This window comes from Amphimedon queenslandica, unplaced genomic scaffold (assembly GCF_000090795.2).
Source record: "Amphimedon queenslandica unplaced genomic scaffold, v1.1 AMPQUscaffold_13496, whole genome shotgun sequence".
Lineage (NCBI taxonomy): Eukaryota > Metazoa > Porifera > Demospongiae > Haplosclerida > Niphatidae > Amphimedon > Amphimedon queenslandica.
Window position 1 is genome coordinate 225954 of NW_003546268.1, and position 17683 is coordinate 243636.

General features: G+C 35.6%; 5 protein-coding genes across 5 annotated transcripts; 2 read left to right on the forward strand and 3 right to left on the reverse strand.

The window, feature by feature from the left end:
- The first annotated feature begins 1665 nt into the window (after positions 1-1665).
- Positions 1666-2726, forward strand: LOC109580351 (uncharacterized). The gene is made up of 4 exons (XM_019993387.1): positions 1666-1709; positions 1765-1887; positions 1944-2277; positions 2354-2726. The coding sequence occupies exons 3-4, from the start codon at positions 2015-2017 to the stop codon at positions 2652-2654; spliced, it is 564 nt and encodes a 187-aa protein (XP_019848946.1). The 5' UTR covers positions 1666-1709; positions 1765-1887; positions 1944-2014; the 3' UTR covers positions 2655-2726.
- Positions 2727-5690: 2964 nt separating this feature from the next.
- Positions 5691-10888, reverse strand: LOC100638331 (eukaryotic translation initiation factor 3 subunit A-like). The gene is made up of 18 exons (XM_003384253.3): positions 10774-10888; positions 10396-10723; positions 10077-10240; positions 9959-10017; positions 9732-9899; positions 9414-9628; positions 9199-9370; positions 8954-9145; positions 8783-8899; positions 8643-8735; positions 8499-8591; positions 8130-8267; positions 7723-7932; positions 7571-7675; positions 7406-7519; positions 7166-7288; positions 6860-6992; positions 5691-6796 (listed from the first exon to the last, which is right to left on the reverse strand). Exons 1-18 carry the CDS (start codon positions 10820-10822, stop codon positions 5781-5783), a joined length of 3489 nt encoding a protein of 1162 aa, XP_003384301.1. The 5' UTR covers positions 10823-10888; the 3' UTR covers positions 5691-5780.
- Positions 10889-10956: 68 nt separating this feature from the next.
- LOC100636442 (ras-related protein Rab-28-like) lies at positions 10957-12651 on the forward strand. The gene is made up of 6 exons (XM_003384240.3): positions 10957-11137; positions 11208-11296; positions 11357-11489; positions 11823-11895; positions 12284-12392; positions 12447-12651. The coding sequence occupies exons 1-6, from the start codon at positions 10972-10974 to the stop codon at positions 12561-12563; spliced, it is 687 nt and encodes a 228-aa protein (XP_003384288.1). The 5' UTR covers positions 10957-10971; the 3' UTR covers positions 12564-12651.
- Positions 12620-13930, reverse strand: LOC100638457 (mitotic checkpoint protein BUB3-like). The gene is made up of 5 exons (XM_003384254.3): positions 13606-13930; positions 13422-13564; positions 13218-13377; positions 12995-13171; positions 12620-12943 (listed from the first exon to the last, which is right to left on the reverse strand). Exons 1-5 carry the CDS (start codon positions 13901-13903, stop codon positions 12708-12710), a joined length of 1014 nt encoding a protein of 337 aa, XP_003384302.1. The 5' UTR covers positions 13904-13930; the 3' UTR covers positions 12620-12707.
- A 65-nt stretch (positions 13931-13995) lies between these two features.
- LOC105316786 (transcriptional regulator ATRX homolog) lies at positions 13996-16847 on the reverse strand. Its single transcript, XM_019993388.1, has 3 exons — positions 16670-16847; positions 15527-15660; positions 13996-15437 (listed from the first exon to the last, which is right to left on the reverse strand). Exons 1-3 carry the CDS (start codon positions 16802-16804, stop codon positions 14105-14107), a joined length of 1602 nt encoding a protein of 533 aa, XP_019848947.1. The 5' UTR covers positions 16805-16847; the 3' UTR covers positions 13996-14104.
- Between the last annotated feature and the right edge of the window lie 836 nt (positions 16848-17683).

Sequence of the window (17683 nt, forward strand, 5' to 3'; positions counted from 1 at the left end):
TTACATTGTTTCTAGTATAATTAATTAGTATTTCAAAACATCATGGTCCATGGTCATGATGTTTCAAAATTATGTTCAAAAGCCCATGTTTTTTCCCAAAAAATGGCTCAAAAATCACCCCTAATTTTTAATACATTTTGTAATACATATTGATTGATGTACTTAAGACATACAGATGGTTTGAGCAGATTCCAACTTAAATTGTTCGAGTTATGACAATTTAAAAAAATGGGCCAGTATCTGAAAAAATTCCTGTACATTGCCCGTGGTTTTTTTAAATGGCTCATAAATTAATTACCCCCAATTTTCATTACATTTGTTTATATATTGATGTACTTATACTATGCAGAAAGTTTGGGCCAATTTGCCATTAATTTTTGGAGTTATACGCTTTTGAAAATGTTGTCCATCTTTTACTAAAATGATATAGGCATCGAGTCATTTTTATTTGATCAAATGTACATCATTTTTTTACACAACAACAATAATAATAATAATGATGATGATGATAATAAAACTAAAAAGCACAAAAAGATAATGTAACCACAATTGAATCTAAAATAATAATCACCAACAGCTGAAGAGGGGAGACAGCCTACAAGCCACACATACACATTTTGCCACTAAATGTACTCAACCCTCATCCTCTTTGTCTCTATCATGCACTCATGACAACGAGCCAATACATGTACCATATACAGTAACACATAAATCCTAAAGATGAACATGCACATAAAGCCATATGCAGAATGCAAGACAACTTATTGGTTACGGCAGTATAGGTCTTATGCAACAGACCTTTTGTTTTCTGTCATTCTAATTTCTGCTCTCTCTTCAGTTGTGATCTCCTTCAATTCTCCTCTATTGTCTCTAAAAATAACAGTATATAGTACTAGAGCAAATTTATTAAAGTGTACTTGTAATAAATGACATCTCCATCAGCATCATACAGTGATGCTTGATTCCATTGCAACTCATTCGCAATATCAAGACGTAATATCTCAGCTGGAAATGATCTCAAATACTTTAAAAAGGAAAAATAACTGGCTGATAGTAAAATGTCAATGGCTAACTGTTGCAACAGAAATGGCATCAACAGTAACTCCACTTAACTCTAAAAGCTAAAGGAAAGAGTCACACAGCATTATTTTTATCATATATACATTCACTTTCTTTTTAAGATCTAAGGGACTATGTGTGTCTAGAATAACTTCTTCTGTTGGATCAACTGAAAATTCTGATGGATGCCATCTTCTAAGCAGCAGCTGTCTCACTAACAATACCTGCAATTGACACAAAAACTTCAATGTATCCAGTTAAAAAACTAATAAACATAATACCATTTGCTCTTTGCTTAGTAAAACTGTCATGAGTTGCAAACTTCTTCATGTCAGTATCACATTTTATAGATAACTAGGAATTTGAATACATATTGTATACAAACAAATACTAAGAGCAAGACTAAGATCTGAACTTATTTTAAAGATGCAATATCTTTACCTTTGTTAGGAAAGAGTGGTATAGCTATCTGAGACAGAGGACAAGCTTTTGCTATATACCTGTAGCTGACTGTGCAGCAGGTAATCATGCTTATTAGTTTTTTAACTGGATGGATTGAAGTTTTTGAGTCAAATGCAGGTCTTATTAGTAAGATACATGTAACTGCAATGCTAAAGTGAAAAGAGAGAGAATCCTCCTTTTTTATGAAGGTAAAGGAAGTGACATTATCACATGATGCATTGCATGCACATACAAAAATCTCAGGCTATAATCAATTTGAAGGGATTGTACAAATCTGTGTTGACAATATTTGGGGAGTTATCTCTGGTGAGAGTTGGACTAATGATAATTCTTTAGTTATTTGCCATCAACTTGGTTATAAGAAAAGTATGAGCAGCTAACAGTTTAAGTATAGTTTATGATATTACACTTTCTTCTATTAGTAGGTAGACATGATGTTACACATGGCAAGCAAAGGAGAGCTGTATTTCTGTCTAATGTTTCTTGCAATGGAATGGAATCATCACTGAATGATTGTGATAAAGTATTATATCCACTAAATATTGCAAAGCAATTAGCTAATACAACTGATGAAATTGCTGCTGTTGCTTGTATTGTTGAAACTAGATCTACCGCATCTACAGTGAAGCAAGTTAGTAAAAGTACCCAGTCTAATGTTCAGCCTACAATGGATTCTGATCAGAATAAACCTAATTTTCGTAACGATCCTTATTTCATATCACTTTGTGTCCTGGCTGGTGTATTACTCATTGTTGTGTATGTTAAATACTATACATGCATCAATTTTAATATTATTTTGCCAAGCCTCATTCAAATAATACTTTTTTTTCAGGTGTGCCATTTTAGGGTCAAAAGTGAGGAACAGTAGAAGGAAAAAGAGACTCGCAAGTCTTTCTCTTCAAACAACACAGTCTGAACCTAAATCTAGCGATGACAGTGATGATAGTGATGAGCCTGAAATACAAGAACATCACTGTCGTTATTATCAGCGTCATTGTCAATATCATAGCAGTCATCATCAACATTCTCAGAATGACTTTCCAGTCGCATCTCAAAAGGAAGCTTATAGTATTAAACGAACATTAGTTTTACAAGAAGAACGTGTGCATGTAGTGCAAAAAGTCATCAATTGAAACAATTAATACCCTTTATGTTTGACAGTTGACTGAGAAAAATAATGGTGAAATAATTATTATTGATAATAATGATAATGTCATTAATAAATTAATAACGAGCTGTAGAGCTAAATGGGCAAAATTGAATTTGCAGAAATGCTGTGGCTAGCTACAAGACAGTCATGTATACACCATATTATAGGACCAACTAAGAAAATAAGGTAAAGAACTTATACAAGGTAATAAACAATTCTTATCCTTTTACATATTATGTCGTCAGAATATCTTTTACTGAACTTAAGGTACTCAGTTAATAGAATTTTCAAGTGGTGCATAATTGACACTGCAGATCTTTATCAACAAATTGAAGGAGTAGTAAATACAAAAGTATGGGAGAGATATAAGTATGAATCTAATAACAACTGTGCTAATGAGTTTCACAGTAAGATCTAAGCAACAATACAATACTTGTAAAGTAATAAAAGTGTTTTGGCCATGTCTAATGCATCCTTTTCATAATAGCAATATGAAATATCTTAAAAGCTAATACAACTACTGAGTCTTTTACTCCTAATAAATCAGTACCAGAAAATTTTATATTGTTCCTTATGATAAAAGAATCTGTATATATGCATACACTCTATTTTAACAAACTTTGTATGTACTAGATCCATTTTCATGACAACCATTAACCCAACTTAGTTCTGTTTAATACTTTGTGGGATGACCTCCAATAGTGCAACTTTGTCTTTTACAAACCTCTATCGAAAAATTTTCAGTAATGTTTAAAAACTTCTTTTCAATGACAACTAAAAATATGGTGCCCAAGTTTTGTTATTTTTGAAAGTTCCACTGTATTGTAAAAAAATACATTTACTTCAATTAGAGGTTTTAAAATGCAAAATACTTTTAAAAATTTCTAAACATTTTAAACTTTCCTTTAATCATTAAATTTTAAATGTCAGATAGTATACTGTCATATGCAATTAAGAGCAACAGTAAAGGTCATTTAGTTCTTCTACAGTCTCTATAATAATTATTATAATTTTAGTTAGATCTACAATAGTATCTTATTACTATAGTCCTTAAAGTGATAATCTACCTCTGAAGCCATTTCTTTCATTAATGCATCAACAGTAGCCTCAGCCTCATGTGATAAGATCATCTTCTTCAATGGTTTGACACCCAGATGTGATACAGCCATGCATTCCTTCCATTTGTCATGAATTGATTTACCAAACTCTTTATTGTAACTTAATCTTGAAATATCCAGTTCAAAATAAGCATCTGCTGTAGGAACAAGGGAGCAAAATAGAACTTCTAGAATAGCTAATGTATCATCTTCAGTCAGTTGAAGGCTTGACTCTTGAAGACATAAGTAATGAAGACAACCAGGTTTGATGATAGATAAGGCATCTACTAAGGGTAAAACTGAGTCTTGTTTGTCATAATCAAGACAAAAAACTTCAAGCTTTACCTTCCAGCATTTTGCAGTAATGATGCTAAATAGTGAAGAAATGATGTGAGCATTATTAGCATCAATGTAACTGGAAATAGAAAACACTTCAACTTCAATGCATTCAAGACTTGAAAAAAGGGTAACAAGGCGACTGTCGCCTTCAGGATCAAACCTTTCTTTCAACTCAAGTGACTTCAGGAAAAGATGTGGAGGTAAAATAGACAAGAAACTATCAGGAAATGAACAGTTTGAGAGTTTCCATGACTTTTTCTCATTGTATTGAATAGTCAGTGGGATTGGAAGAGGATGGAAATGTATGTCAGAAACATATTTTAATGACAGAAGCTCGAGATATGGCGAAGCAAAAAATGCTTTCATGAATGGAAAAACTACATTCTGATTTCCGGAACCAATATAAGTAAAAGTCTTGAAAACAGGACGATAAAATAAATCTTCAGTGATGCACAGAAGAATCAGGTTGTCAATATCCATATTCATATTCCAATAAAGAGACTCTAACTCTTGTTGATGTTTTATCACATCAAAAAGGAAAGAAGGCGGTGGATGATAATTATATGTAGCTAGTTTAAGACATTTCAAATGGCAATGTGAAGGTTTCAGGAAATAAGACAGCAAGAACTCTAAATCTTCATTAAACAAAGAAAACGAACTTAACAAAGCTCTCTTAACTGAGCCAGGAATGAGATCGTCTAAAAATGTTTTTGCTATCTTTGTATTTGGCTTATTGATCATTACACCAAAATCAAGTGACTGTAACAAACTAAATAGCTGTGATAATTTCTGCTGACGAACTTTATCGTTGATCTTCACACAATTGTAATCCTTTAATCCTATATAGACACCACTTGCACTAAACCTCACAGTTAAATGCTTTAGTTTCGCATTACAGACATCCACTAGGGTATCAATTATTATTTCAGGTGTGAACCCTTTCTGATAAACAGTAGTGTATCGCTCAGGAAATGCAGAACACCTGGAGTATCTCTTAATGCCATGAAAAACAGTGACACTGCCATCATAGAGGAAATTGTAGAAATAAGTAGGAGGATAATAGTCGCACACACCATAAAGCAAGTCTGTAGGAAAATGATCGGGTTTGTCACAGCCACAGTCACAGCCACAGTGAGTATCCCAATTCCGATCACAGAAAGAGAAAAATAACGACAAAAAATATGATTCCTTCCAATTGCAACTGAGCTCCTTTTCTTTCTTCCATTCGGTAGGAGTGTAGAAATAGAAACCATCATAAAAAGCTTGTTCTTTGTCACGTATAGGAAACTTTTTGTTATAAAGTGTCTCCCATATCTCATCCATTGCGATACCATGAGTGAATGGTGTGTTTTCTAGTCTACATACATCAATGACTGGTAATAGTAGCAGGAGCTGACGGCGAATAAAACGAGGAAGGAGAGCAAGAAGACGAATAGAAATTCCTTCTTCTCCTTTATCAGATTCAAATAAATGACCAACAATAAAGATAAGACATTGATCCCGAAGAGAGACCTCGATAGAGACAGACATGATCTTTAGTAGTTTTAGATTAACTATTTTTAATGTAGGTGTGGTCAAAATAATTAACAAACAAAAATTTGACTCAAAAAGTTATTTTTTAAAAAAGGCCTACAAAATTAGCAAAAATTTGGAGAAAAATTCAATGAGTTAAATTAACGTTTCCTTGGACGAGATGATGATCGTACCTCCTCCCAGCCTTCCTCATTACCAGCCTCCCTATCACCACGATAACGATCAGAATCACCCCTGTCCCTGTAGCGATCAGGCTCCCTGTCTCCTCTAAAGCGTTCAGAGTCTCTCTCCCTATCTCCTCCTCTACTGTAAGAGTCCCTATCCCTCCTATCATCACCTCTCCTTCCATAACGATCATAATCATCACCGCCACCACCTCTTCTCCATTCACCTCCTCCTCCTCCTCTATCGTCCCTCCAGTTAGATCGTGTTGGACTTGGTCCCCTTCTATCATCTCTACGTGGTGGACTCAATCCTCTCTTATCATCCCTCCAATCTTCATCTCTTCCCTGTTCTCTACGAGAATCAGGTGGGCGATAAGTTCCCCTGCTGCTTCCTCTTTCATCAGGCTCACGTCTCCTCATATTGGGTCTACTGTAAGAATCCCTGGAATCCCTCTCCCTTCTTTCATCTCTATACCTATCGTCACCTCTATCTCCTCTCCTTCCATAGCGATCATAATCATCACCACCTCTTCTCCAATCACCTCCTCCTCCTCCTCGATCGTCCCTCCAGTTAGATCGTGTTGGACTTGGTCCCCTTCTATCATCTCTACGAGGGCTCAGTCCTCTCTTATCATCTCTCCAATCATCATCTCTTCCTAGTTCTCTACGAGCGCCAGGTGGACGATAAGCTCCCCTTCCCCTCTCATCTGGTTCACGTCTCCTCATACTAGGTGATGGTTCGTTTTGTCTCCAGTTATCAGTCTCTGATCTCCTCCAGTTGTCTTCCCTCCTGCTTCCTTCTTCAGTCGTTTGACGTTCCTCATCTCTTGCTGCTTGTCTTTCTTCTCTCTCTTTTTCTTCCTTTAGACGCATCTTTTCTTCAACTTCCTTTTCTTTCTGTAGTTGTTTCTGTCGTTGCTGTTCTAGTTTCTCTGCTTTGTCATTATCTTCCTCCTCTTTCCTTTTCTTTTCTCTTTCTTCTTTCTCACGAGCTATTTTCAAAAGACATTGAATTGACAAAATTATAGGTAGGAGTAGTAGGGATATATTCTTACCTTCTCTCTCTTCTTTCTCCTTTCTCAAACGCTCAGCTTCTGCCTTGCGTTTCTCCTTCCTCTCTTCTTTCCTTTTAGCAAGTCTAGCTTCTCTTTCTTTTGCAACTTCAGCCTCAAAAACAGCAAGTTCATCCTAAAAATACAATAAACAGGTCTCAAAAAGCACATGCACACGAATAAATGCTACAAATTAATCAAAAAATGAAAAAAGCTACTATTGATGCAATTACAGCACACGGCAAATAAAAAAACTAAAATACATGTAGCCATGTATGTACATGTAGCACAAGACAAATTATAAGTTACAGCTAGCTTTTCTTTTCTTTTGTCTGTAACAATTTTCTTAAACACAAGTCTCTCGTCCTCCATCTTTTGAAGTCTGGATTGAAGCTTCAATGCCTTTTCATGGTCTTCTATAGCTTTACTTATCTATAAAGGAATAAGTCAAAATAAAGTACATACTACAACTACATACATATAGCCAGTTTTACTTTCAATAAAACAAACACAAATTAAAATAGGCAGATAAATTTAAAATAGCCTTACCCTCTGGGCCTCAGATTCATCATGAAATTTCTTGTCCTCTTCAATCTGTGACTGGTAGTGCTTCTCTAGCAGTGGAATCTCAACCATTCTCTTGGCCCTTTCCATGTAATCAAACTGAAAAAATAGCAAGAAGCCAGGTAAAATTTGAAAAAAATAATGTCTCACTCTTTTTTCTTGTCCTTTTAATTTAGTTTCTTTATCTCTTCTCTCTTTATCCATCTGTTGTAGTTGCTTCAACAATATCTCATCAGCATCCAGATCCTTCATATCCTACAAACCAACCAATGAGGTTACAGTCACTATGACAACTATCTTACAGCTGCAGTAACATCAGCAAATGCTCTTGCTCCTAATGGAGTCTTTTTCAGAGTCTCCAATTTGTCTTCGGCCATTTTCCTCTTCATTTCTTCAATATTCCTCCTCTTCTTTTCTTCATTCTCTTTCTTCATGTCTTCGTCCAGTATCTTCTTTTGTTGTTCACGTAGCTCAATCTCTTTCTTGGCTTCTTCTTCCCTCAGTTGCTGCTCCTGTATACATAACATACATTAAAAATGACACAGGTTACATGATTATCATGTGAATGTGATCAGAAGCATCAGGTTAATGGGTGATGAGATGTAACTCTAGTCAGCACTGAGTGTTGGTACTCAGACGAACAAGACCAAAGGCATCACTTGCTTCTTTCCAATCCCTCCTCTAGTACTATAGATTAAAATTTTTTTACCTTTTTCTTCTGAATATTTTCTAAAAACTCTTTACGATCTTCAATGGCCTGTTTCCTCTTTAGATATGCTCTGTGTTCTGTAGACTCGTTTTCCTGAAACCTCTTCAATAATTGTGCCTGTTTATTCTTGTGCTCTTCCTGAAAGAGAATGACATACATTAAATAAACTATATAATTATACAAAGAGGTCTCATGACTAGCATATGATCCCTCTCACTGAAGCATCAGATTAATGGGTGATGAGATGTAACTCTAGTCAGCACTGAGTGTTGGTACTCAGACGAACGAGACAAAAAAGCATCACTTGCAACAGAGAAGGATACTTAACAGTGCATGGCTATATAACACAATCCCTCCATCGTTACTTACCTCAAGATCTTGTGACAATACAATAGAAGCTGCTTGCTGAAGAGCCTGCGCCATTAATGTTAAATGACGTCCAAATACTTCAGAAGGCATTGACTACATAAAAAAAGAAAAAATAGAACAACTTATAAATACCACATGTCAAACCTGTATAACTGGTCCTTCAGGTATCTTGTCATGATGAACTAAACTTATGTCTTTACCAAACCACAGTGAATTGGACTGATGATCAATCTTAACCTAACAAAATCAGTCACACAACACCCAGACATTGAATGGATCCTTACTTCAATGTCATTGGTACGTGCTGTTTCTACTACAATCCTTTCAAGCTCCATTGGTGTGGCTATGAGAGATAACTCCGCCAGACGGGACAAAGGAATGCTATGATAGACTTGAGATATCTTAAAAGAAACAAAAATAGATATAGTTTCCAGTAATTGTACTCTCTCCTTTACCTGTTTCACAAACCTCACAAGTGTCACTTCCCTCAAAGACCCAACATACACTGATGTGTCTTCATTAGCCGAGAGACTTTCCAGAAGGGGCTTCACTTTACGACAGAGGGAGAGAGGATTAAAATCAAATTCCAGACACTGGTATAACTGATTAATCTCTTGTGACACACATTGAAATACACCCAACCCTGCCTATTAATTAATAGAATTAGTTTACATCAATATAATATAAACAGAATAATTACCAGATCATTCAATAAAGATGCACGTGTGGGTGGAGTTGGTATACGCAACAAAGCAGACAATTTCTGAGCTTTTTCATGATCAGTAGAATCATCAATCAACAGTTTCTCCATTGGACTAAGTATTGGAGTAATGGGTACGGACAATGTAGCTAATAAAACTTGTGTAGCAGTCCTAAATAACAACAATAAATAATAAAATATCATAATAGACTTACTTCTGTGCCTCTTCAGATCCCAATGAAAAAGTCTTCTTTTGTTCTTTACGCAACACAAACAGACGGTGGAGAGCAGCTGCATGGAACAGCTTATTGTTAGCCATCCAGTACACTGAAGCTTGTTTCTGATAAAAATTCTCAAGAAGGCTAGCCTTGGCTTTTTGTTTAGGACGACTTATAAGGAAATTGATACTCTCTATTGCTTTAAAGGCTTCCTAATACAATAAAACAGGGTACATGTATAATAATAATAATAATAATAATAATAATAATAATAATAATAATAATAATAATAATAATAATAATAATAATGCGTACCTGCCAGAGATCAATAGCAATTGCTTTGTCCAGCTGTTCAAATCTTGTATCAACCAGGCACTGTATGGTCTCTGCACTGTCCAATTTCTGTGCATACTGATTAGCCTGTTGCTTATCTTGGGCCAACTGTCTCTCAGCATTTTCAATTTGAGACAAATGATTCCTTAACTGGACAAAAGAGAATATGTAGCATATACTATAGTAACAGCTGTCAGGAGACAACTTACTATGTCACACAACTTGTGAAATTCTGTCCTTCTCTTGTACTCAAGGCAAAATGCAAATGCTAAAGAGAGAAAAAGCAGGAGATTACTTGTGAATTATAAGTAAATTTGTAATCATTACCTCTCTTAGCTACGTGTACATAAATAGCCTCCAACTGCCTATTGTTTTTCAAAAGCTCGAGAACATTACGGAACGACTCCCACAAAAACTTGACCCAAGGCATAAGCATAATACGATCAGTTCTATCTTGTGTATCTTCACCGCTCACTGTACTGAGGAGGACACTAGAGACAAGGAAAAGAGAAATAAAACCCATTACTGTAAACATCAGTGAGACACATGGCTAAAATTTGCCTAATTAACACCAAAATTTAACTAATTCACAAAATTCCCAGCTACATGCACCCAAAGATAATTATGTCTTATACATTAGATTAACCTTTCTGGAGTCTGAATGGCATCAAGGTCCTCAATATCAAGGACAGTTTGTGCTGATTCCTCTCTTGCGGAGCTGGCCTTACCCTCTGCAAGATCCAAAAAATACTCGATAACTTCCTTAAAAGAGTTTAGATTCGTATCTTTGCAAATATTCCGATACTGGTAGAGACCATCTTTAGCAGAGAGACTCCGCTGAAGTTCAGTACATAATTTAAGATAAAGCTGCATGATACCCTCGTGGGTCTCACTCCATTGTCTGTGTTTCTTGCTTCGAATAACATCACTGAGGACCTCCACAGCAGACTCCTTCTTACCAACATCAATAAACTCTAAGGAAAAAAAATTAATAATAATAATAGTAAACTTTGAAAATTACTACCTCTTGCTCTATTAAGAGCGTTCTCTGGCCTGTGAAAATATGTGGGCATCTTTCCTTTCGTTCCTTTCTTTCTCAATTCTCGACCTCAGTCACAAAACACGAGGTTTGTGAAACTTGTGCGCATGCGCACATCAATGAATAGTTTATTAAATTGGGTGGGCGTGTTTATTATTGTTTGGTGGCACGCCCTCAAACACAATGGCTGCCTCTTCAGAGGCAGGTCAACAAATCAAAATAGTACTACTTGGAGATGGTACGACTGGCAAGACATCACTAGCGACTAGAATATCCCAAAATAACTTCACAAAGAAATACGACCAGACCCTGGGAGTTGATTTTTACCTCAGAAGACTAGAATTACCAGGTGACAAACACTTAAATCATGTAAAAAATAAAACTTATGAGTACTCCTCTCTTTATTTTACATGTTAAAGGTGCTGTGCAGGTTACGTTACAAGTTTGGGACATTGGAGGTCAAACTGTTGGTGGGAAAATGCTTGAGAATTACATATATGGTGCTAATGTATGTTCAGTCTTTTGTGCATTGAAATATGTGTACTTCTCTTGTTGTTTTATATTGTAGGCTGTTCTACTCATATATGATATCACTAACTATTCTAGTTTTGATAACTTGGAGGAATGGCTAAAGGAGACAAAGAAGGTTTTTGCTAACTCTGATCGACCTTTACCATACATGATGCTAGTGGCAAATAAAAGTAATAATCCTAATATAAAGGCAGGTTTACAATATGACGCAAGGCCAGCATACCAATGATTTGTAATCAAAGTGTGTGCAATTTGACTTTTGAAAACGTAACATCAAAAGTCAAGACTATCGCAATATTTTAAATCCGCCTTAATCACTATTTATGATGGTTGGTTGATATACATTCCTTACTAAGGAATGCATATCAACCAACTATAATTTACTAGCCTTGTGAGCCAGACTTATCCCATTTTGACATTGACCCTATTACTGCTATGAAATTTTTTTGTGCTTGTGTTAAATGGTGCAGTATGTGTTTTGAAGTTTTATTTTATTTTTATAGTTGATCTTGAACATCAGAGAACAGTTAAAAGAGAGAAGCATCTTGAATTTGCAAAGGCACACAGAATTACCAGGTTTAGATACTAGGGCCACAGTGTCTTTAGTAACTAAATGGGTTTCCCACAGAATTTTGGCAAAGTGCTCAGCTTTTTGTTACTAATTAAGTTGTTCCACACTTCAAATAATTATGTATATAGTACAGGATATTTCCAAAATGGCTAGTAGAGAATTTATTTGTAATACATTATACATATGCACATGTACTTATGTTGTGTAGAAAGTTTGAGCTAATTCTGACCAAAATTAGATATTTAATGAATTTTAAAGTTGCTCCATATTTGAAGCACTAATTAACATACTTTATGGGAAACTCTGATTAAATGCTATAGACACATTTTAATCCATGGTATTTTGATATAATGACACTCTTGCTCTGTGTTCATTTACCTCTCCTTATACTAGTCACTCATTATCAGCTAAAAATGATGACTTGGTTTACCAATGCTTTTTAAAAGCAGCTGCTGGTGTTTTAAAAATCTCACTCACATCAGCTGACTTGGATACAAGTCAGGTATGTTTCAAGTACAATGAACTTTATTATACTATTATTAATTAATTAATTTAGAAAGTGATAAAAGCTGATATAGAGACTGAGAAACCAGCATCAGAAGGAGCTACTGTTCTACTCCCAACAAAGAAAACAGTTTCAAAAAATAAGAGTGTAATATGTTCATTACAATAACTTGTCTTATCCTCTCACTCGGTCTCTTTCTACCTTCTCTACTTCAATTACAACGGTTTATCACTTTTTGATTATTTTTAGAACAAAATGACTGATATTCCCTGCATGCGTGTACCAAATCCATTAAGTAAATTATGTCTCAAGTTATTTTGGTTGTGTCTCACCATCAGACACATGCCTTATTACTACATAGTCTCTTTTGGGTGAAGGTTCTTCTCCTTCAGCTGGCTCATCAGGTAAAACTGCAGAAACTGCTATTGCTATCTTTTTCCCATCATGACTGAATGAGAGTGACGAAATATCTGTGGGATAGCGATGAAACTGGCAAAGCCTTTTCTTATTGAAAGGATCCCATATATTTACAAAGCCATCAGAACCACCTAAAGATACAAACACATTATTTATCCATAATAAATCATAGATCCACTAACCGGTGGCAAACGTGTTATGGATGTTATGGAAAGCAACAGCATTTACTGGATACACCTTTTCGATCCCGTCCTCTTTCAGTCTGTGACACTTGAAAGCATACTTCTTTTGTTGAACCTCTTGTTGAGTGTCAAGATACTCCACAGCCACTCTTCCTTCAATAGAGCTAAGCACAAAACCTATCAGTGTCACAAGAGAGTCATATAATGCTCATGTGATCTCTACCTTGTTTATTAGGGAAGCACCTAATGCAACGTGTCTGGTATTTTAAACTGGACTGACGACGTTGTTCAGCAAACTGCATATTACGCAAGTCCCAAACAAGAACCTTGCGATTTGAAGTACCCACAACTAGTCTCTCACCAGATAATGACATTGTATATACCTGGCATCATGAAACATAACAGCCTCACTCTATCAATCATTTACTTTCTCATTCAATTGATTGTAGGTCCCTACTGCATAATGCTGTCTAGGATCCCATATCTTCAGCGTATTGTCCCAGCTACCAGTTATAATGATACTCAGGGAAGGACAATGCTCTATGCTACTGATGGCATTTTCATGTGTACCTAATAATAAAGATAATTAAAAGCGTGGGTGTTGGGCAAACCTAGTGTGGACTGCTTTTGAGCTGCTAGATCATATGTTTGTAATGTTCTATCTAGTCCAGCTGAGAATGTGTGGTTTTCGTCGGAGAATATACAGTCTAGTACAGCATTTGAGTGACTGTAGGAGACCAGTTGTGATCCACTGGCTGATTCAGAGGCAGCTGTGGTATCATAGAGTCTCACGCTTTTATCCCACGAGCTAACTAACAAATGAGATGATCCAGGGACTGGAGAAAACGTCACGTTGGTGATACCGTCCGTTGGAGGATTGGGAAGCTCAAACTCCATTTTGAGAGGCATTTTTGTAAAATTTGTATAAAAGTGGTGGCGGGTTAAAATTGATCTAATTTAGTGCGCATGCGCAGTACACCTTGGCGGCATTTGGAGGGTACTACTATTAATGTTCTTGATGGTAATGAGCCTAACTGAGGCATAATGTACCTAATGTGCAATTGAACGAGTATAATATTAATCATTATTTATAATAATTATTTTAATCATCTATTGCTTATTTCTACTCCGTTTAGATCTCCTTCCTTTAGTCTCTATTCTTTTGGGCTCTTCATCAAAGTCGTCTTCAGATTCAATCTTACATGTATCTTCTGTCTTTGAACCACGACTAGCAACCTTCATTCTCTTTTCCTTAACACTTGGTGACATTGGTTGAGGTGAATCTGATTTCTTGCTTGAAGATACATGGCATTCATCGTGTGATTGCTTGTCTTCAGAGCTAGTGCTACTCAATAATCTCTTCTTAACTCTCCCACTACTTCTGACTGGCTGGAGTCTCTGCTTCTTTCTTGGATGCCTCTTCCTTCCTTTTTCTTCTTCCTCCTCCTCATCTTGCTCACTTTGGCTGATCCTTTTCTTTCTTTTTCTTCTCGTTCTTTCATTTTTATTCTTTTCCTCCTCCTCTTGTTCCATCTCCTTCTCCTCTATCCCGTGATTCTTTTCTTTGTTCTCCTCCTCCTCTTCCTCCTCGAGCTCCTCCTCGAGCTCCTCTTCCTCTTTCTCTTCTTCTTGCTGTTGTTGCGAGGCTAGCCTTGCACTACGTCTTGGCCTGGAGTTTGAAAGAGGCGGAAAGTTTTCATCTTCAAAGACGTCCTCTATTCCATTATTTCTATCTTCTACTCCCTTCCCTTTATCTGCTTCTGTCTCCTTTTTTTCCTCACTCTCTTCTTCTGTGTGCAATGCATCTTCAGATTTGTTCTCTAACAATGTCAGGTCTTTCTTCATATCTAACAATGTTGGTTCTATCTTTGCATCATCTCTCTCTATTACATTTTCCTCTTTCTCCCTCCCTTCATTGCTAGAAGGTACCTGAGTGTCTTGTGTTTCTAAGTGCTCTTTTTCATTCGTGTCAGTTTTCTCCATTTTTTGCTTCTTAATCTTCTCCTTGTCAACGGACAGCAATCCTTCTTCTCCTGGTAAATCAACTTTGCCAGCTTTTTTCTGAAGCTCCTTTCCGCTGATAGTTGTTCCTTCATTTGGCTTTAATTTACCTTTACCTGCTATCTTTTTAATGGCTTCCTTTTTTAAATTAGAGGAAGAGCTTCCACTAGAAAATGATAAGAGATCTATCGGCAACTCAAATGTATTACCAGCCAAACCAGTCCCAGCTACACTAGTAGGAGGAGTTGGATCTGATAGAGTTGATATACCTGTTGGTTGATGAGATGAGTTTAAAATGCTAGTATCATTCGGTGGGTGTGGTTCAGGTGGGTGGAGCATGTTGTCTACAATGTCAAGAATTTTTTTGAAAAGTTCACCAGATTTAGATTCTAGAGTTTTATCAACTAGTTCCTCCATAGTCTGACTTGCTTGTACACCAGGTCTGGGGAAAAAATAAAAAATAATTCCCACCTCAAAAAATTAGCTAATTAGTTTAATACACTACCACATTCTCTTTCATTCTTTTCTCACTTCTTAATTTCTTCCAGTACTGATAGTCTCAATTTTGTTCGTACATCATTTTTTGTCATTTCTTTTGTCTCATAATCATGAAGAAAGCGTCTGGAGAGAACCTCAACATGTTCTTTCTGTGCTCGATAAGATGGCTACCAAAGGGAAAGAGACAAAGAGCAGTAAGAAGAGTCAGCAGACAAGGAACAATAGTAATAGTAAAAATTACATGATGCCAGAATAGTAATTGCCTTCAATAAAAATTATGATGCTATTCAGTCATACATATGTACTGCAGATACATACATACTTATCAAATAAAAGGAAAACCGCTAGTATTTTATTGAAAATGGCTAGGAGAGAGTTCATTATACTTTCTGATATATGCACTTATGCACATTATGTAGGAATTTTGAGCTGATTAATTAAAATTATATTTTAAAAATAAAACTTGCTATGCCAAAGCACCTTGAAATGGCTACAAGTCAATTTAATTACATTTTCTCAGTCTGATGCATTTACATATTTTTATGTAATGTAGCTAAGTCCTATCAAAATTGGGCTCTTATGATTTTTCTTATGAGTTATGATGCTATGAAATCGAGAATAATTCATTAAAATGGTTTGGGAGAAAATTCTTCATTATTCCTGATACATAATAAATGTTTTTTTTCACAGGAGAGGGGTGTAAATGCTTCCCAAAACCCAGGATATTACAATGGATGCAATTAAAGGCAATAAAATGTAAATGCACAAATCATTACCTTTTATAAGCAATCCAATTACAAGCATTATAGTACAAAAATTTGAGTGTTTTCACTTTTCAGAGACATTTTGAGGGTCAGACCATGCATGTACATGTATTTGTGTATATATATTCCTATGCATATATGTCTCTGAGTAATATCCTGAGATATCTGTCTGAGGAAAAGCCCTCAGGTCATATCAATTCAAAATATTTTCAGTGATATAACAATACACATCACACACACACACACACACGCACACACACGCACACGCACACACACACACACACACACACACACACACACTTGGGGGTCTATTTAGATAATTCTTTTTCTGACTACATTATCATTATTATGCTTTACACAACTATGACAGGAAATATACATATAAGACAAAAAGAGAAGAGAAGATACTAACTTCTTCTTCAATGGCAGACAGGCAAGTTTTTCTAAACTGATCAAATGTTCCATCAAACTTCAAACGTTCCAATACGTCTTGAACGAGAGGAAGAGGAGCTAATGGTTCAGCTAATGGCCTACTGCTTTCCTCCATTTAATGGGTGTGGTTTATTCGGATTTAGATCTATCAGTAAATGAAATATTTGTATTATGTATAATACTTACTCTAATATACCTATGAGTCTATATAATATTATCTTTATATGCTGTCAAATGGCAATCAACCAGTAAGGCCTCAAGTAATGCTATCTGCTAAGATCATGAAATGGGGAGTATGCCTAATTGTAAAATCCATGCTAAACGTATGATGCTATATACCAGTTATGAGAGCATCAGCTTGCATTGCAACATAGTCTGGAAAGAAAACTGTGAGATCTATTTTTATAGAGTCTAATTATTACAAAAGTTAAATCACAAAAGATATAAGCAATGCTGTCATAATTATGTAAAATTTTTAACTTTAATGAACAATAATTGACAAACAATGCATGGTGAAAATTTGAAAACTGCTGTATTAAAAAAAACTCAAATACCACTTTCAGTCAAAGTAATAATAATTGTATTTCATAATCTTCTCCAAGACTCCAACCTATACAATGATAAATGAAAGTGGTATTTTTATATAGCATCATATACTAATGGTAATTGTACATCAATGAAATTAAATAAAGGCTGCACAATTGTTAAAAATTAAAGAATACACCATTAACTCATCACAACAAGCCTAGTTGTAGTTCTAGTTGTGTACAATACAATACTGTATACATTACAGGTAATTCATTATACAGTACCATTAACTGATTGTACATGTACATGGTGAAACTGACCTTGCTTCCTCTGCCTCTTGTATTTCTGATCTCTCTTTATCTGTTAACTCTTTCATTGTCTCTCTATTGTCTCTAAATAATTATAAACAATAAGAGGTGTATGAAAGTGTGTGCGCATGTGTATATACACAATGGGTATGTGTGTG